General features: G+C 37.1%; 2 protein-coding genes across 3 annotated transcripts in view; one reads left to right on the forward strand and one right to left on the reverse strand.

The window, feature by feature from the left end:
* gogo (golden goal) overlaps window positions 1-21,398 on the forward strand; it is an 849,136-nt gene that overhangs the window by 564,885 nt on the left and 262,853 nt on the right. The window lies entirely within an intron of this gene.
* Window positions 8,129-15,505, reverse strand: LOC138698898 (uncharacterized). 2 transcript variants are annotated; one of them, XM_069825091.1, is made up of 3 exons: window positions 15,381-15,505; window positions 11,481-11,514; window positions 8,129-8,429 (listed from the first exon to the last, which is right to left on the reverse strand). In XM_069825091.1, the coding sequence occupies exons 1-3, from the start codon at window positions 15,417-15,419 to the stop codon at window positions 8,170-8,172; spliced, it is 333 nt and encodes a 110-aa protein (XP_069681192.1). In that variant the 5' UTR covers window positions 15,420-15,505; the 3' UTR covers window positions 8,129-8,169. The 2 variants fall into 2 exon arrangements, with proteins under 2 accessions (XP_069681192.1, XP_069681194.1); XM_069825093.1 differs by lacking the exon at window positions 8,129-8,429 and adding an exon at window positions 9,602-9,884.

Consider the following 21,398-nt stretch of genomic DNA (forward strand, 5'->3'; position numbering starts at 1 on the left):
TCTATGTATGTATGTATCTGTCTGTCTGTCTGTCTGTCTGTCTGTCTGTCTGTCTGTCTATCGTAGTATCGTAACATATGGGGATATGCCACTTTGTGACCTCAGAACAACTGTTCTAAGTCAAAATCATAAGTTATGAGAGAAATGACAGGAACTGAAAGACAAATTTGATGCTCCTAATGGCTGCATATTTGATTTAATTAGGTGATTGAATTTATCTGGACACTTCTCTGAAATATTTACAATCGCTGTGCTTGTTATATAGATTTAATGAACTCAGCGTCTCCAAACGGATCTAAGTCAAGACTTAGGAGAATTTGGAGATGCACTTAAACAGAGCCTGCAGTGAATAAGTTCAAACGTGATGATAACAGCGTAGAGGTAACTAAGAATGGACACTTCGCGTCGGTGCCTTTGATGTAGCCGGACTGATTTCAATGACCTTCAAGCCAGCTAGGGCGTGAGATTCTGCTTTCTCCCTAGAGTTGGCGCTGACATCACACCAGCTAGCAGTCAACACAGCGGAAATATAACACATATAATTAATACATCTAGGTACATTATGTACTCAAATAAAATAAATTGGATCTATAAAATAATAAATCCGTCATTAACTGTAATGTCTAGACTCTAGAGTTCCTTTATAAAGAGAATTGACATGTTGACCCCAACAACAATTAAAATGTGTAATGATTTGATAGCGCTGAAAATGGAAAAACAAAACTCTTATGAGAAGTAAACCCATATAACTATATTATATTATATACAAATATTAAACGAATTCGATTCTTAATTTTATAATGTATTATATTATTTTATAGTATAATTTATTATATCTGAAATATAAAAAATTATTATTACAACTAGTTTGTCACTGAGAAATAAGGAAAAGCTGTTAACTTGAATTTATTTGAAGCAAAGCGTTACTGGATTATGCAATAAGGTAGGCGATGTTTGGATCCTGTGTCTCAACTCTTATATTCAGTTATTATCTTAGCGTATGCTCGATTACACTGACCTCTAGCGCTTGAAAGTGGAATTAAACATCGGTGCACAGAGAAACAAAACACGGGAAAATTCGCTCAGTGTCCATTCTTTATAATCCCTATTCGCTGATGAAACGGCTTAAAAATTTTCGCATTTCCACATAAGTTAGATTTTTAACACTAAACTGAGGGGACGGGAAGATAGCTTCTTACATTATTTTTGCGTGCCATAACACTCTCCGGACATTTAACTTACGAAATAAACGCAATCATCAAATAATCTGAGACGTGTACTCTGTTCAATGTTTTATGTAGGCGCAATAGTTTGTCATGCACAGAACGAGGGGAAATTGGAGAAAATTGTTTTGCAGTAGAAAAAAAAACCCATACGGAATCAGTTGTATGTACTAATATCAGTCACTAAAATTATGATTCTAATTTGATTCTAATCTATAGAGCTAGTCAATTTGTCTATTTTATATTACAAATAGAAATACTTACAAAAATACTCCTATTAAAAACATTTACCTACCTTTACTGCTTTTGTACAAGAAGAACCGTTTTCTTTCTAGTATAGAACATCTTTACAACACTTTCAGTAACTCGTTAATGTTATTCTTTCATATTCTAGAAAGTAACAACAGTGGAAATATAAATCTTCCAAGCTTCCTCATTAACACAATGTTGGCACCTGTTAATTTAAGTACAGAGGCATAAAAATCTGAAGTGGTCAACATAATATTTCTCCAGTACATCATGTAGTGATGATACTAAGGACATATGTCGACATAAAGCGTTAATACCGACAAAATGTTAGAAAATAAGACTTACGGCAAAATGTTCATTTTACTGTATTATGAAATTAAACACAGAATAAATATGGGAAATGCCTGTTATTATTCGGTTGAAAAGCTTTTATTATCCAGTCTGCTGTCAAAAAATCTGAAAGTTAGAATCTATAAAACAGTTATATTACCGGTTCTTCTGTATGGTTGTGAAACTTGGACTCTCACTTTGAGAGAGGAACATAGGTTAAAGGTGTTTGAGAATAAGGTGCTTAGGAAAATATTTGGGGCTAAGAGGGATGAAGTTACAGGAGAATGGAGAAAGTTACACAACACAGAACTGCACGCATTGTATTCTTCACCTGACATAATTAGGAACATTAAATCCAGACGTTTGAGATGGGCAGGACATGTAGCACGTATGGGCGAATCCAGAGATTCATATAGAGTGTTAGTTGGGAGGCCGGAGGAAAAAAGACCTTTAGGAAGGCCGAGACGTAGATGGGAAGATAATATTAAAATGGATTTGAGGGAGGTGGGATATGATGATAGAGACTGGATTAATCTTGCTCAGGATAGGGACCAATGGCGGGCTTATGTGAGGACGGCAATGAACCTCTGGGTTTCTTAAAAGCCAATAAGTAAGTAAGTAAGTATGACTTGTATTCCAGCAAGACTCAAGTCCGTAGTACCAAATGATAACTTAGGGTTTTGTTTTGAATAACATTTCAGAAACTACAAATTGAAGAAAAGAAATATCTTGAGCCCATTGGCCATGCACCGAAGAATTACGAAAAAAAAGTTGTATTTTATACGATAATCTCCAGATGTCCTGCGGCTGGATGAAAAATGTAATCAGATATCTAGATTTTTTACTGGTTATAGTAGAGACTACAAGACAAGTTTTGTGTACCCTGACTTTTTGAATTTCGAACTTTTTTTTTTTTTTCGATATGCCCTAGTGAACAGGTCAATCGAGAGGAACACGAATATACTCACAGCTATAGCAGATAAACGGTTTAGTTCGCAGATACGCCGCGCCAGGCGCTCACTCTCCTTGGACGGGTAATAGTCAAGCAGTTATCCTGTTGAGATATTGTTTTGTAACTGTAGATTTCTCTCAAAAATAATCTACGTCATCATTCCTTAAATTAGACCTACTGGAATTACAAGCATGTGTTTCTTTATGAGAACAGGTTATGAAGGTGTTCCTCTTGCATCTGAAACTGAACTGTTTCTCGCTACTTGCGGCGATTTGTACACCAGTCAAACTCGGTTCTTATTCTCGTACGTCCTCTTCGAGACTCTAACACAGCATCACTGTATGCTTGAATATTAATTATTTTACGGATATCATGTGCGTTCTAGCCAACAGTGCAAGTGACATTAGTATTGTATAGGGTAGGCCTAAACATTGGTAATTTCGTGGCAGTGGTTATTTCGTGATACTTTTTCTTTGCTCTTTCGTGAACTAACCAATGGTGTTACGAGATCCAAATTTCCGCCAAGGGATTGCATATGTTGTCCAGTTTCCAGAAACATACAGCTAAGCTTTGTATGACTATTGTAGCTGCTTCATTGAGCTTTTACGTTTGGAGAGAGCAAGTTAGCGTCGACTTCTCAGGCGTACAAATTTTGTGGATGTTTGTAATTACATTACAGGCTTATTACTAAAGATAAGCATATGATATTTGGTACAATGATTTATTATACGTTAATGAAATTTTTGGAATTTTAGATACAGCTGTAGTCGCCATATAGGGTTAGCTTTACTGATAGAAATCTTAGCTGTTTGAGGCGAAATTTTGTTGAGCATTAAGCGTTACATTTTATACTATTTTAAAAATTGTCTTACAATACGAATTTTATAAATCTGAAGATAAGATGTGATAACAAAAACGAAAAGGGGGACGCAATGGGTTCAGTGTAGCTTATGTTTGATTTTTTATCATGCTAACTGCCAATGATAAGTGCTAGATGACTTACTTGCAAGAACTGTGAAAGAAGATGAAACATGGCTCCACCATTTTGGACCGAAGGCAGAGGCAGACAATGAAGTGGCATCATACAAATTCACGAAAGAAATAGAAATTCAAAAGTACACCTTCGCGCAGGAAAAGTTATGGCTACTGCGTTTTTCGATTCAGAAGGACTCTTGCTTGTGGACATTATGCCACACTGAACCACCATTAATTCTGACGCGTATGTGGCAACTCTCAAGAAACTTCAAGCTCGACTGAGACGTGTTCGACGACATCAGGAGAAGCAGGATGTTCTGCTATTGCACGACAACGCACAGCCATATGTCAGTCTCAAGACCACAGACCAGATCAGAAAATTCGGATAGACAACACTGAAACACACGCCTTACAGTCCGGAACTGGCACCGTGCGATTACCATCTCTTTGGTAAACTGAAGGATCCCTTCGCGGAACGAGGTTAGAAGATGACTCCCTTGTGCACGCTGCTAAAGAGTGGCTCAGACGTGTTGGTCCAGACTTTTACCGTGCTGGTCTACAGGTCCTCGTTCCTAGGTTACGTAAGGCAGTTGAAAGGGACGGGGATTATGTGGAAAAGTGACATTTTGTTCCTTAAGGATGCGTCTACATTCTGTGAAAATAGCAAAGCTGTGGGATAAAAATATAATTTTTAAACAAACGTTATGCATTACTTTTGGAGTTACCCTAGTAATATAGGCTATAGTAAAGTCCGTAATAAAAGTGTTCACCCTTTCAGGGCAAAGAAGATCCCTTATCAATTTCAATTTTTACTTTGATTTCATTCTTATTATATGTTGATATGTATTTCTATGTTTTCTTGCTATGAATATTAGACGGAATTAGGCCTACTATGTTTGAAGTCTTGTAACAATAAATGAGAATTTTATTTGACTTTAATGAATTTTTTCACAATTTTATTCTTCTACCTGTCACGAAATTATCAATGTAATATCACAAAATTACCAAGGTTATCACGAAATAACCAACCTTTGAGCTTAAGTTGTATAAGTGGTTTTTGGCACTTGTTCAAGAACATGTCCAATCTTTTATGTCTCCAGATTTGTACAGCAAATTATCGTCTTTTAGATGAAAAAAAAAAACGGAATAAGGATATATTTACACATTTGCATTTTAAATTAATTTTCATGAAATTATCACGAAATTACCAATGTTTACCCTATAGTCTAGCGCATGCGTGCCGACTTGGAAGCAATAGCTAAACAGAATACTTAGGAGAGTTTGGAATAAATTTGATATTTCTCACTGCATTTAATGAATGATTTACAGCAATATACAATCTGTGTTTACGTCCCTTTGATAGAAGGTGAAACAGTAAATCTGAAGCTATCTTCAGTTAACATCTTAACTAGTGGACTTAGGACACTTTGGAACTCACCTCTTCATTACGTTAAATAATTAAATAAAGAAAATGAAAGAAAGACGAAAAAGAAATAATGAATCATTGAATGACTAAATGAAGGAAAGAGAGAAAAAAGATAGAGAGAGAGAGATAAAGTTTAGTACGTAGCTAGCATATCGATCTTCCAGTTCAAAAGTGCGACAACTCAAAAATTGCCATTTTTTAGTTATTTATACTCGTACTACTGAAAGTCCCTTTCGGAGCTCTTTCCGATTCAATATTGAGATAAGTCATATTTACAACCAAAAAGAAAAAAACTAAATAAACTGCTTTAGAAGTAATTATAACTATGGACATTACTAATTCACTATTAGTACATTTCGAAATGTATTAATAATGAACTGGAAGACTGTGATATACTCGTCCTGAATACTGACTCATTTCTAATTGTCGTGGTTATGAACCAGAATGCTGTTTCTTTCAAGTGATTTATTTGAAACTTTCAACTAAAGATGTTTCAAAACTTGTTTTTTTTTTTTTTTTTTGCGTTGTCGCACTTTTGAACTAGACAATCGATATATAATTCTGTGTTTGCAATCACCAATTTTTGGGACTTTCTGTGCAATGTTGTTAGCATTCCAATGCTGTAATAATTTCGCACATTCCAACCCTAAAATATAATAATAATAATAATAATAATAATAATAATAATAATAATAATTCTTACTTAATTACAAATGGCTTTTAAGGAACCCAGAAGTTCATTGCCGCCCTCACAGTTGAAATCAATACAACTATGAAATCTACATCGACATGGGGAACTATTAATAATGGAATTCCTCAAGGATCAATATTAGGTCCCCTTCTTTTTCTAGTCTTTTTAAATGATCTTGCCCCCCTTATAAAAGATGTAGGTCATCCCATATTATTTGCAGATGACACAAGTATAGTAATTACAGCCAATAACTCCAACACATTCCAATCTTCAACAGAGGAAATTCTCTTCAAAATATGTGACTGGTTCTCAGTCAATAAATTAGTATTAAATTGTAACAAAACTAACATAATTCAATTTAAATCCTGTCCAAATTCAACGTCGCAAATTTCTAGCGCAATAATTAACAATAGATCCCTATTAGAAACAACAACAACCAAATTTCTTGGCTTAAAAATCGATAATGTGTTAAATTGGAAAAAATCATATTAAAGAAATTACCCCCAAACTAAATTCAGCGTGTTTTGCTATTAGAGCTATGCAAAAGATAGTAAATATCAATACCTTAAAAACAATATACTTTGCATACTTCCACTCGGTAATGAGTTTTGGAATAATATTCTGGGGAAATTCCACAGATAGTAACAATAACACTTCATGAAATTGATACTAAAACTATGTGTTGTACTAGTAGACTATATTGTAAATCTCGTCTGTATATATTTCATCTAGACTGTGACTATAAATTAAGATTTTATAATAGTATTAAGTTTTTTGACTTGTTCCATATTCTAGCTGTAAGCATATATGAATACCATGGAATGTTAATAAATACAATACAATAAGTCCGCCATTGGTCCCTATCCTGAGCAAGATTAATCCAGTCTCTACCATGATATCCCATCTCTCTCTCAAATATATTTTTATATTATCCTCCTATCTACGTCTCGGCCACCCCAAAGGTCTTTTTTCCTCCGGCTTCCCAACTAACTTATGTTATGATTTCGTAACAAGCTGTTTTTTTACGATGCTCGTTTGTTAGCCTTTCGCCCAACCCCGAAGCTGGAGGACCACCCCTTATCGGATGTCCGCGACTGCTTTTCAATATATTCACGGCTACCCTCCATATCTGGAGGCCGTCTCCTCGATCCGCAACCTGAGGACGCGCCATGCCGTGGTATTAGGGTCCCATAATATATGGATTAATAACTTGCTTACTTACTGGCTTTTAAGGAACCCGCAGGTTCATTGCCGCCCTCACATAAGCCCGCCATTGGTCCATATCCTGAGCTAGATTAATCCAGTCTCTATCATCATATCACACCTCCCTCAAATCCATTTTAATATTATCTTCCCATCTACGTCTCGGCCTCCCCAAAGGTATTTTTCCCTCAGGCCTCCCAACTAACAATCTATATGCATTTCTGGATTCGCCCATACGTGCTACATGCCCTGCCCATCTCAAACGTCTGAATTTAATGTTCCTAATTACGTCAGGTGAAGAATACAATGCGTGCAGTTCTGTGTTGTGTAACTTTCTTCATTCTCCTGTAACCTCATCCCCTTAAATGATTGACCCCAAAAATTACGATGGCTCTCAATATCTTAATTTAATCAATTTGTTTTTTTCGTGTTACGTGCATCTCACAAATCACTCTAAGAAATCTCATTACATAATCACGACTGGAGAGTAAGGAGTATATTTTCACAATCACACAATCAATATACTCTTTTTCAATCAATATTGTCATTATTTTTTTTCAACAAATACTGAAAAGTACTTAGAGATCACACACGTCGAGCAGGTAGACCCTATTAGTTTCTCCTAACCAATGAAGTGAAGTATTTACATAATAGATAATTGCTTTTAACAATAAAATGGATTACATACAATTAACTTTTCCTATTTCTCTTTTTGTTCCTAAAAACTCTTCCCTTTGCGATTTGTTTATATATGTACATGTATATTAAATAACTTAGTAATTCGCCCTATTACATAGCCAGAAATTTAGTAACGCAAGTTATTGTAATAATTGCTGCCTTTATTCGCTGCATGTGCATGTACATCCCTGATGTCTACGTTACGATGTTATGTAGTGGATGCGCTATGCGCTCGTGATCAAGGTCGAGCTCTTCTACCATGATTGGGAGCTGATATCGTCTCATCCCTCGTGTACTATGAATACTTGATGCAGCAAATAAATTTTACAGTTTCTGAAATATTCCCTTTAAAAAGGATCAGGATTCATGTAGGGTGCAAAAAACTGAAGTCTCAAGGGTCAAGGACGTGTTTTAATCTATGAGCTTGCTACATTGCCGCTAATCAGTGAAGGAACTCCACGAAGTTACCGGATCTCCTGAAAATGGATTTGATAATGTTACCGACTACGTCCATGACGAAGTTCATGAGCCTCCGTATAAAATTCCTGAAGCTCTCACTGTTGAGATACTGGAACAGCTTCTCGATGATCTGGCTGGTAATGCTCGGTCTGCTTCCCGTGGTCTGGGTGGTAGTGATCGGTCTGCTTCCCGTGGTCTGGCTGCCAAAGGTCGGTCTGCTTGGCCTGAACCTTCTGAGGGCCCCTGCAACAGTCCACACTTCAGCATCGGTGCGTGAAGAAAGGCTGTAATGGCAAAGGGCTCCTACTTGGACAAAGGTATATGCATTCAAGGCACTGACAGATCTTGTATAAACAATACGAATTTGAGAGTAACCTTTTGTGAAAATCATGAAAATTTTTCCAAATTTTTTTTAGCTATCTCACTTATTCAGAATTTATATTTTCATACCCCAAATGGATTCAGCTCAATTCTGATTACAAATACTCGTATGTTTACACTTTTTAAATTAAGGCTGGAAGGGGGCGTGGAATTTAAAGAGCTGTCAAAATTGTTTTTCATCGAAGAATTCTTTTTTAAAATTTCTGATTACAAATCTAGTAACTTTTTTGTTGGCTCCCTGAAGTTACTAGATGAATGTAGCGGAGGAGAATATTAATTTGCATAAATATTCATTTTATTTTCAAATCTATTTTTCTGTGTTCATTTTTGTTGATTCAACACCAACTTTCTTATGCCAAATATTAATCAATCTGGATGAAATTTTTACTGAAAGTATTTATGAGGTAGCTGCATGTTTCTATGTATTTATTTTGTGAGAAATGCTGCTAGTTTATTTTATTAATATTTTTTCTTAATGCTGTTAGTTTATTTTTTTAATATATACACAGAATCCAATAAGCGAATATTAAGAACATCACATCTGCAGAAAGTCTAAACGAAATAAGTCCGTATGTATTAGCAAGTGGCGTAAATTCTGATCGACATCAAACGAAGTTAAGAAGAATGTGGTTCAAAGCTTGTGGATTCCTTCTGTGTCAATGTTCAAAGTTTGGTCTCCATCGGTAAAGGAAACAACAAGATAGCAACCGATCTTATGGCTGTACGAGTAGTTAGAAGCGAGTTGACTACACTCCATACATCACTTGTTGAATATTTTTTCTGTTCTTCGGGTTAGTCAAGCGTAAAATAATGGAATGATCTGAACATGAGCACCTTGAGAATGGGCTTGAAAATAATTTGACTAGGAGGTAGAAGCTAATTCTCAAAGCAAGCTTGACAGGCTCGAAGTATTGCTTGTAAACCCCCTTTAATCTCATACATAACATTAGGAAGTGTTGACTCTAACGACAAGGAGCCTGGCTTGGGTGCAGGATTCGTGGAGGGTTGATGAAACTCAAAGCTTGAGAGTCACTGATACATTTAATCAAATTGCCTGGTACACTTTTTTCTAGTCGTACAGGTCTTCATTGTCGTACAGGTCGTACAGGTCTTCATTGTCGTACACGTTCTCGTCGGTAGTTTCGTGGTCGTAACCGCTTCTGCGGTTGACGGACTTGATGATCTTCAGGGCGGTGTCCACGCCGCTGTCCACGTAGTCGTGCAGCTTCTTCCTGAAGCTTTTGCTGCGCATGGAATCGAGCAGCTTGCTGTAAAACGGGACAGCACTTTGCCTGTACTTGATCCGGCCCAGGTCCCCTGCAACAGTCCAGACTTCAGAGTCCTGCCTTGTCCTTGCACCAAGCAAGCCGTAGCAACATACAGTCGCATTGGCAACAGCCGTGGACTGACACGTGAAGGGTTTCATGTCATGTCTCATGCCGAGTAGTTCGTCTCCCATTTGCAAGGTGAGAAGATTCTATGATCAACTGCCGTACAAAATTGGCTGATATTCGTACGAAAATGGTTTAGCAACAATGTGATACTGCCATAGACTTAGAAGCAATCCGAGCTTGCGACTCATGTCTCTGCTGAGTCATACGATTGACTGGCCCGTTTGTAAGAAGGACGAGGCGTCCACGAAGACGTAAGATGAGTGTAAGAGACATAAGGTGCTCTCGTACGGAATTGGCTGTTATTGGTACCATAATATATGGCCGTAGAAACTACATAACAACATGTGTATTGTTAAAGTGGTCCTCAGAAGAACAGAATATGCCTATATTATGAATAAGATAATGTAAATGCAGTTAGTCAATATTGACAAATTGCATAGACCTAATAGATCAATATTTATTAAAAGTATATTCAATTTCTGGTCTAAATTTTACGGTTTTCAGTGGTTGTGCAGCTGTTATTTTAACATTAGAAATAAAGCTTATCAAAGGCAAACAGAGTGAAGACACTTTCGAAGACACATCCCATAACACATGAAGTTCTCTGTAGTTTTCAATGAATCTTAGCAAGGCTTCCCTGGTAGCAGAATCTGTTGTCTAGTCACTGCATGCTTCTGTTGAGTTGTCATCGTCTGTACGTTCATACGTTACGTCACACTTGCCTCTAGCGTCAGATAAAAGAAACATAGAGTCCCTACTTTGTGAATAATGACCCTTAGACAACCAATACATGTTGTCAGTATTAAACATATTTTAATTTTAATCAAACCATCACATCAGTATTGACACTATGTCAATGTATTCCAACATACGTTCAGTAACATTGACAATAAGTTAGCTCTGTGGTAGCGCTCTGCCTCTAGACTAGCTGGCCTGGGTTCGAGTCCCTGTATTTTCCCTTTTAACCTAATTTATTACACATTTCTGCAATTTTCATGTCCTGAAGTAATAATATGTTTGTATCTTGAACTGCATAGCTATAAAAATTTAACTTATTCAGGTATTTGGCATTACTTAGGCTTACAAGTTAACCTTTTTTAGAATCATTACCTCTCGCCCAAGTTATACTGTGCCATGTAGAATGATTATATAATCTTTCTTCACTTAATTATACCTTAAGCTACCTTCACCAATTATTATTAATCCCGCAAAGACTTTTGAAACAATTTTTGAAATGTAACACGTGTTGAGATATATTCTAGTTTGTGTATTGAAAGCATACTAGGCGACACTGCCTCCTGGAGGGGACTTCTCTGTAATTCCCAATCATTGAAAAGAGTAATTCCCACAACACCGTTCAAAACTCAGAAAACTCCTACACAACTATGTTGCGTGAAGACCTCTGATATCATTATTTGTTACCAAATACCTGCCCCATATATCCCCAAGGTAACTCGGGGAAAACTCTAGTCTGTGAATATAGCTAGCCATTCGAGCTGAAAGCTCCTCTCCACTTTACCTTCGCCAAGAAACGGCTGAGCCCAGCAGGCCACCTGCAACACAAAGAAAAGCCCAAGTTACGGCTTGGAAGTGGAGTAGCTGCTGTCCAGTCTAAAAATACAGAAAAGCTGGATTAGGTGGAAGCTGTTGTAGTTAGATGAAACTCTACCAGACACCCTGTGGGATTAGAAGTAAGTGTGTCATTCAGAACCCTTCACCTAATACAGCTGACAATGAACAGAACTCTGTGTCGATTTCCAGGACCTACTCGTCCTTGTCTCACTAGCAATACTATTCATACAATAATATTTCTACTTACGAACACTATGTAAACTGTGTATAGTTGTGTATTGTTTATATTGTCATTTTTGTGTGTGTCAGTTTGGATAGTTTGATTCCGTGTATAGTGGTATAGTTAATGTATTTTGTCAGTATAATTCTTGTGTTCAATTGTATGGTTTTGTGTGTCTTAGTTTGGATAGTTTAATCCGTGTATAGTTGGTATAGTTCATGTATTTAGTTAGTATAATTCTTGTGTTCAATTGTATGGTTTTATGTGTTTTAGTTTGGATAGTTTTATTCGTGTATAATTGGTATAGTTCATGTATTTAGTATAATTTTTGTGTTCAATTGTATGGTTTTGTGTGTTTTAGTTTGGATAGTTTGATCCGTGTATAGTTGGTATAGTTAATGTATTTAGTATAATATTTGTGTTCAATTGTATGGTCTTGTATGTTTTAGTTTGGATAGTTTGATCCGTGTATAGTTGGTATAGTTAATGTATTTAGTATAATATTTGTGTTCAATTGTATGGTCTTGTGTGTTTTAGTTTGGATAGTTTGATCCGTGTATAGTTGGTATAGTTAATGTATTTAGTATAATATTTGTGTTCAATTGTATGGTCTTGTGTGTTTTAGTTTGGATAGTTTGATTCCGTGTATAGTTGGTATAGTTAATGTATTTAGTATAGTTTTTGTGTTCAACTGTATTGTCTTGTGTGTTTTAGTTTGGATAGTTTGATCCGTGTATAGTTGGTATAGTTAATGTATTTTGTCAGTATAATTCTTGTGTTCAATTGTATGGTTTTGTGTGTCTTAGTTTGGATAGTTTGATCCGTGTATAGTTGATATACTTCATGTATTTAGTTAGTATAATTCTTGTGTTCAATTGTATGGTTTTGTGTGTTTTAGTTTGGATAGTTTGATTCGTGTATAATTGGTATAGTTCATGTATTTAGTATAATTTTTGTGTTCAATTGTATGGTTTTGTGTGTTTTAGTTTGGATAGTTTGATCCGTGTATAGTTGGTTAGTTCATGTATTTCGTTAGGATAATTCTTGTGTTCAATTGTATGGTTTTGTGTGTTTTAGTTTGGATAGTTTGATTCCGTGTATAGTTGGTATAGTTAATGTATTTAGTATAGTTTTTATGTTCAACTGTATTGTCTTGTGTGTTTTAGTTTGGATAGTTTGATCCGTGTATAGTTGGTATAGTTCATGTATTTAGTATAATTTTTGTGTTCATTTGTATGGTCTTGTGTGTTTTAGTTTGGACAGTTTGATCCGTGTATAGTTGGTACAGTTAATGTATTTAGTATAATATTTGTGTTCAATTGTATGGTCTTGTGTGTTTTAGTTTGGATAGTTTGATTCCGTGTATAGTTGGTATAGTTAATGTATTTAGTATAATATTTGTGTTCAATTGTATGGTTTTGCGTGATTTAGTTTGGATAGTTTGATTCCGTGTATAGTTGGTATAGTTCATGTATTTAGTTAGTATAATTTTAGTGTTCAATTTTATCGTTTTTGTGCGTTTAGTTTAGATAGTTTGTGTGTTTAGGCTGTACAATTTATGTGCGCAATATGTATAGGTTTTTGTGTATTTAGTTTGTGTGTGAGTTACGACTATTTATGTATTCAGTTTGCGTAATTTTTTTTCTCTTTTTTTATCGTGCGTTTAATGTGGATAGTTGTGTGTTCAGATTATAATTTATGTGTTTAGTTTGCATAGTTCTTTTTTCTGGATGTTTAGTTTGCATAATTTATGTGTTTAGTCTGTATAGTTTTTAGTTAGTATAATTTGTTTATGTGTTTAGTTTGTAAGTGTATAGTGTAAGCTCTCTTGGACTGGCTCCCCAAGTGTAGTAGACCTTTAGCTCACCCTACACTGCTGTAGGAGGCCGTTGCCCTTATGGGATTTCAGGCTTTTCGTATTTCGTATTTCTACTACCGACTTTCAAAGTAGATCTATACACTTCCTACATAAATTACATTGGATCCCGTATATAACAAAAAAACTCACACTGACCTATAAGCATGAAACAAGCTAAGAAGACATGATTCTAGCAGTTTCAGAAGAATGAACTTCCGGATTGAAGGTGATTTATACCGATGAATTTAGCCGTAAATTCCTCTTGCCTGTATACACAGGATCTCTTATATTCAAGGAACACTATTCTTCTCATTGAACATGCTATTATCGAATTCTTTGCCGAAGAAATCATATGCATGCAGTTTGACTTTCAGACATGCGAAAGTTTAACCATGCCCGCTGTATTCGTCATTCCAGATATTGAATTATAATCAAACTGTTTAATTACAAACATGATTTACATGAGAAAGGGTTCTTATGCAAGGCCATCTAACGATGCGGAACAAGTTGCTGTCGTTATAACAGCGATTCAACTGTTTAGTATTAATTAATGTGACGCACACAGTTCGTTACTAGAGAAGATGTGCATAGCAACGGATTCTTATGCAAGGCCATCTAACAATGCGGAACAAGTTGCTGTCGTTATAACAGCGATTCAACTGTTTAGTATTAATTAATGTGATGCACACAGTTCGTTACTAGGGAAGATGTGCATAGCAACGGATTCTTATGCAAGGCCATCTAACAATGCGGAACAAGTTGCTGTCGTTATAACAGCGATTCAACTGTTTAGTATTAATTAATGTGATGCACACAGTTCGTTACTAGGGAAGATGTGCATAGCAACAGATTCTTATGCAAGGCCATCTAACAATGCGGAACAAGTTGCTGTCGTTATAACAGCGATTCAACTGTTTAGTATTAATTAATGTGATGCACACAGTTCGTTACTAGGAAAGATGTGCATAGCAACGGATTCTTATGCAAGGCCATCTAACAATGCGGAACAAGTTGCTGTCGTTATAACAGCGATTCAACTGTTTAGTATTAATTAATGTGACGCACACAGTTCGTTACTAGGGAAGATGTGCATAGCAACGGATTCTTATGCAAGGCCATCTAACAATGCGGAACAAGTTGCTGTCGTTATAACAGCGATTCAACTGTTTAGTATTAATTAATGTGATGCACACAGTTCGTTACTAGGGAAGATGTGCATAGCAACGGATTCTTATGCAAGGCCATCTATCAATGCGGAACAAGTTGCTGTCGTTGTAACAGCGATTCAACTGTTTAGTATCAATTAATATGATGCACACAGTTCGTTACTAGGGAAGATGTGTATAGCAACGGATCCTTATGCAAGGCCATCTAACAATGCGGAACAAGTTGCTGTCGTTATAACAGCGATTCAACTGTTTAGTATTAATTAATGTGATGCACACAGTTCGTTACTAGGGAAGATGTGCATAGCAACGGATTCTTATGCAAGGCCATCTAACAATGCGGAACAAGTTGCTGTCGTTATAACAGCGATTCAACTGTTTAGTATTAATTAATGTGATGCACACAGTTCGTTACTAGGGAAGATGTGTATAGCAACGGATTGTTATGTAAGGCAACTAACAATGCGGAACTAGTTGCTGTGTTATAACAGCGATTCAACTGTTCAGTATTAATTAATGTGATTCACGCAATTCGTTGCTACGGAAGGTTTTCATAGCAACGGATTGTTTTTAAATGCCATAGAACAATGTTGAGCCTCTTACCAGGAGCAGAAGAGCGACGCAGATCACGGAGAGACGCATGTTGTTGTTTCGACAAGGGCGCTGTGTGATCTGTCCTAGGCTGAGCCTATTTGTGCGGTCAGGTGCAATTACTTCGAGTCTAAGCTGCGAATAAAATTGCAAGGCAGTAACAGTGTTCGAGCGCAATGAGACGTAATTATTCTCGAAATTGTAATTTTATTAATTAATGTACGATTTTTACAACTTCATGCTGCTGTCGTTTGTTATTACAGTGTATCAAGTACCAGGGTTAGCATTTTGCAGAGTTTTTTTGGATTTACGTCCTTATTGCCCAGAGCTTCGATGCCCACTAATGTCTTGCGACCCTCTCTGACATCGTTTCAGGAAGCGAAAGTTCGATTCCTGAATTTCCTGCGAGGTTTCTGATCGTAAGATCTGTAAACTTTACAAAGGCACCCAGATTTCTGATGGAGGAATGGAATGTATGATATTTCTGTGATTCCCTCTCTGCGGTTAGAACATAATATTATCTCGTATTCTTTTTCAGATAATATAATTATTACTCCTGATATTGAATCCACATGATTATCTCTGCCTGTTCGTGTGGTGGAAGGTGATTTCATTAAGACTTCACAGTTTACTTACTTTACATTTTCTTAGAGGCATTTGGCACTGAGGAGAATCGACGTAGCTCAAACGGTAGGCACATTTGCTACTGATCCGGAGCTGCGCGAAGGCGAGAGTTCGATTACCGCTTGGGCTGATTATGTGATATGGGTTTTCTCCAACTGTAACGCGAATGTCAGGTAATGCCATACAGAATCCTCCAGCTCATCTCGCAACTGGAGGATATGTGGGGAATTTGAAACCGAGATGTTCGAAGCAATTCACTTGTTTTGGTCACGCATGCATATGGCATTTGTGATTTCTGGTGATCTGAATATAGGTTATATCTAAAAAAGTTGCCATAAAAGGAAATTAATCTCATTTTTGGAAACTTGCACTTGCAACCTTAGTCATACAGTAAGACTTCTAACTAGGCCAAACTGGAAGTAGTGCAGTCATTGGTGATATTTTTACAGGTGAAAGTGGATTGAATTCATATTTGATAGAACTTTTAATGAATTAGGCTATATATATACATACATACATACATACATACAAATGTATATATATATATATATATATATATATATATATATATATACAGGGTGTTTAAAAAATACGGGGCATAATTTCAGATATGTATTTCCCACATGTAAACAATCAAAATAGTTCATTACAACATGTGTCCGGAAATGCTTTATTTCAGAGTTATGGCCTTCACAACATTGAAATTCACCGGAACGTTTTTCTTTCCGCAGGTCGTTGCCGTCAAAGGAGACATTAAGAGGGCACTCTGACAGTTCATTCCGAGGCGAAGGTTACATTCAGTGTTGTGTAGGCGTTAGACTGTGCGACATGTATTCAAATCAAGAGCTGGCAGAGATACACTTCATGTACGGTAAGGCGGACGGCAATGCTGCGCTGGCTCGTCGTTTGTACCAGGAGAGGTACCCACAGCGACAATGTCCAGATCGGAAGACATTTGTAGCCTACATCTCCATTACCGTCTGTGCGAGTATGGAAAATTTAACTCTACTGGTTTGGGAAGGGGACGACCAAGATCTACAACTCCAGAAGTACAGGAGGAGATTCTTGAGGCTGTGAACATGACTCCTTCTATCAGCACACGAAGGGCAGCGTTGCAAGTCAATGTTCCTCATACAACTGTCTGGAGACTGTTGAAAGAGTATCAATTGTATCCTTATCATTTGCAACGTGTACAGGCCCTGTCACCAGCAGATTACCCTGCACGAGTTAGGTTCTGTCAGTGGTTCTTGCAGCAGTGTGGTGTAAATCCGAACTTTCCTGCCTTAGTATTATTTACAGATGAAGTTCAGTTCACACGAGATGGCATAACAAATTTCCACAATCAGCATGTATGGGCGTATGAAAACCCACGTGCAACTGTTCCATCTCATCACCAGGTGCGGTTCTCCCTCAACATGTGGGCCGGTATCATTGGTGATCGATTAGTTGGACCCCATGTACTTGTAAACAGACTTACGGGGCAGGCATACACAAACTTCCTGGAAAACACCATACCTCATGTTTTAGAAGACACTCCACTGATCAATCGTCAACACATTCACTTCTTGCATGATGGCGCTTCTGCACACTTCAGTCGTACGGCTCGCCGATATTTGGATCGAAAGTTTCCTGATCGATGGATAGGTAGAGGTGGCCCAGTTGCTTGGCCTCCACGCTCACCTGATCTGAACCCTCTCGATTTCTACTTGTGGGGCCATTTAAAATCATTGGTTTATTCGTGTCCGGTGCCTGATTTGGAATCCCTTCGGAATCGAATTGTGGCATGTTCTGAGGACATACGTAATACTCCTGGAGTTTGGGATCGTGTTCGCAGGTCAATGAGACATCGATGTGAGGTCTGTATTCAAGTAGGAGGTGGACATTTTGATCATCTTCTGTAATGACAACGACCTGCGGAAAGAAAAACGTTCCGGTGAATTTCAATGTTGTGAAGGCCATAACTCGGAAATAAAGCATTTCCGGACACATGTTGTAATGAACTATTTTGATTGTCTACATGTGGGAAATAGATACCTGAAATTATGCCCCGTATTTTTTAAACACCATATATATATATATATATATATATATATATACAGTTTGACTGATATTTACTTAATTTTGTACACTTAGCCTTCACAGCCAGGAAAAAAAGATAGCCTAGATTAAAATATGGGTAAACCATCCTCTCTACTAGTCTTATCAGCCTATGACTTGAAAGCAGTACAAATTTGGTAATAGCATACGACCGACGAAGACTTTTTTCGGTTCTTTGACATGAGAAAGTGGTTAATTTTAGTTGGCCATGACATCCCACGGATTGACTCTTAAGGAATAAATCAATCTCTCCCTTTGTTTCAACCCCCTATCACTTAAAAGCTATGACCCGAGGTCTATGCTGTCATTCAACATTGCAGCCAAATAAATAAATAAATATTATTATTATTATTATTATTATTATTATTATTATTATTATTACTATTATTATTACTTAAAAGCTGTAATATTTGGTTCAGAGAAATGAACAATAAAGGGGACTTTTTTCGCTTTTTGATACAGAAGAAGGAAACTTTCAGCTCACCGTTACACCCCATGGGGTGTCTCCTAAGGGATAAATCACTCCCTTCTTTGATTCTTCTCCGTATGACTTAGAACAGTACAACTTAGTCCTGGTATGGAACCGATAAAGGAGGACTTTTTTCTTTGATGCAAAAGAAAAAAAAATAGAAAAATTTAGCTCAACATTAAGCTGCATGGGGTGACTACTAAGAGGATTCCTTTAATCGAAGTACTAAAAAAAAGTGTTGCCGAATTGTCTGTTAATTAAAGTGTTGGTAAATGTCCTGAAAGCGTTTGAATTAGGCAAATAATTCAATAATCCGCCGGATAACAGGGAAGCAGTGTACCTCAGACCTCTTTCCCCTGTCGAAGCTACCCGAGTAAGGAAGCATTCAATTGTCTGCTGTAGTCATGGCAATGTGGCCTCTTGTGCCGCTCCTGCACGCAGCCCTCCCTTGTGAAATACGCAGCGTTTTTATTGTGATTTACGGAATACATGAGGTAATTGCTGCGAGCTGTTGTGCTCGTGTACTAATTAATTTTTTGAATTTTAATTGCGCGGCAATAACAGGTCTTATTGGGTTTCTTTAGTTATCCCGTTTGGTGGCAGCGCTTCTAAATCTCTTGTAATTGGACCGAGTCTCAAATATTCCCACGTGGCTCTAAGAACATATTTGAGTGGGAAAATGATTAAGCCAGCTTAGATGACGCTGGTTCGATTTCCTTAAAAAATAGCGCTGGAGTCTTATTATGAAATCTTATTTTCTGTTCAGAATGTTAGTGTAAGCAGAATCACATACAGTGGATACTTCCTAGACAATACTGTATGATTATTTAGACCAGGGGTGGGCATAACGAAGGGGAGGTAAATATGATGCAGTTCGCCCCTTCCACAATATTTCGGACGTGTTTACATCACATTAACCTGTCTTTTCTTCCGCTTATGAGTGTACAAATCTAATACGGCATATCATTACATTAAACACTCCAAATTAAGTCGAATAATTTTTTTTTTATTTTATTGGGTTATTTTACGACGCTGTATCAACATCTAGGTTATTTAGCGTCTGAATGATATGAAGGTGATAATGCCGGTGAAATGAGTCCGGGGTCCAGCACCGAAAGTTACCCAGCATTTGCTCGTATTGGGTTGAGGGAAAACCCCGGAAAAACCTCAACCAGGTAACTTGCCCCGACCGGGATTCGAACCCGGGCCACCTGGTTTCGCAGCCAGACGCGCTGATCGTAACTCCACAGGTGTGAACAAAGTCGAATAATACAGGGTGATTCAGACCACCCGTAATAGTAATTTATTTCGGAAACTAGTGCATTAAAATTTTCGAGAAAAAAATATTTATTACTAAACCACATGTGAACTTTCACTTGAGCTTCATTTCATCAATCAGCTCTAACAGGAGGTTAGCGCGTCTAGCCGCGAAAGCAGGTGGCCCGGGTTCGATTCCCGGTCGGGACAAGTTACCTGGTTGAGGTTTTTTCCGATGTTTTCCCTCAATCCAATATGAGCAAATGCTGGGTAACTTTCGGTGTTGGACCCCGGACTCATTTCACCTGCATTATCATCTTCATCTCATTCGGGCGCTAAATAACCTAAGCTGTTGGTAAAGCGTCGTAAAATAACCTACTAAAATAAATTAAAAAAAACTATAACAGGGAGTAGGGTCAGTGGCGTATCACTTTAAAATTTCAAATGGGAGCATGGGTCAAATAGGGTACCATTTGATAGAGCTCTTCAAAACAAACAATTTTCATAGGAAACGTTTCTATTAATTCCTATTTTTTCAATGAGAAAAGGTACGAAAATGAAATGGCTGATTCGGACCACACGTAAGTAATTTATTTCGGAAACTAGTGCATTAAAATTTTCGAGAAAAAAATATATTTATAACCAAATAACATGTGAACTTTCACTTGAGCTTGATTTCATCAATCAGCTCTAACAGGAAGTAGGGTCAGTGGCGTATCACTTTAACATTTTAAATGGGAGTCCGGGTCAAATAAGGTATCATTTGATAGAGCTCTTCGAAACAAACAACTTTCATGGGAAACGTTTTTACCAATGCCTACTCTTTCAATGAGAAAACATACGAAAAGGTAATACCGTTAATATTGGGTAATGTTACAAGATGAAAATGTAAACAGGACAATTAATGTTGACATGTTACTGAAAGGCTGGACAATTCCATTAATTTTTATAAATGTTCAAACTGTCTGCCGTTCTGAGCAGCACACACCTGTACTCTTCTTCTAACACTGTCAGTGACTCCTAACACTTTGATGTGGTCAAGTGACTGGCAGGTCTCCTGGATTCGCTGTTATCTTTTCGTGCGTTTTCTCAATGTAAGAATAGGAATTAATAAAAACGTTTCCTCTGAAAGTTGTTTGTTTTGAAGAGCTCTATCAAATGGTACCCTATTTGACCCAGACTCCCACTTGAAATTTCAAAGTGATACGCCACTGACCCTACTTCCTGTTAGAACTGATTGATGAAATTAAGCTCAAGTGAAACTTCACATGTGCTTTAGTAACAAATATTTTTTTCTCGAAAATTTTAATGCACTAGTTTCTGAAATAAATTACTGTTACGCGTGGTCTGAATCACCCTGTATAAGCATTCATATGGCTTGGCACTCATTACAAATAATCACTTATAATTAGGGCCGTGACATCGATATATTTGTATTAGTCTGAGGTGAACATACGACGCCCCAAACAGAATGTAGTCGACGTGTTCCAAGTACAGGCAGCGGAAGCGAATTTGACACACGCCCAAGCAAGCACGTTCCGTGTTTTGTATACGATTATTGCGTATTATAAAATCAAGACAAT

The sequence above is a fragment of the Periplaneta americana genome, chromosome 4, assembly GCF_040183065.1.
Source record: "Periplaneta americana isolate PAMFEO1 chromosome 4, P.americana_PAMFEO1_priV1, whole genome shotgun sequence".
In the NCBI taxonomy this organism is placed as follows: Eukaryota; Metazoa; Arthropoda; class Insecta; order Blattodea; family Blattidae; genus Periplaneta; species Periplaneta americana.

Excerpts from the sequence above, each read along its gene's own strand:
- LOC138698898 (XM_069825091.1), bottom strand. The coding sequence starts at position 15,419 with ATGCGTCTCTCCGTGATCTGCGTCGCTCTTCTGCTCCTG. Across the intron at positions 11,515-15,380 it reads GCGTCGCTCTTCTGCTCCTG|GTGGCCTGCTGGGCTCAGCC; the intron begins GTAAGAGGCTCA and ends TTTGTGTTGCAG. Across the intron at positions 8,430-11,480 it reads TCAGCCGTTTCTTGGCGAAG|GGGCCCTCAGAAGGTTCAGG; the intron begins GTAAAGTGGAGA and ends GGACTGTTGCAG.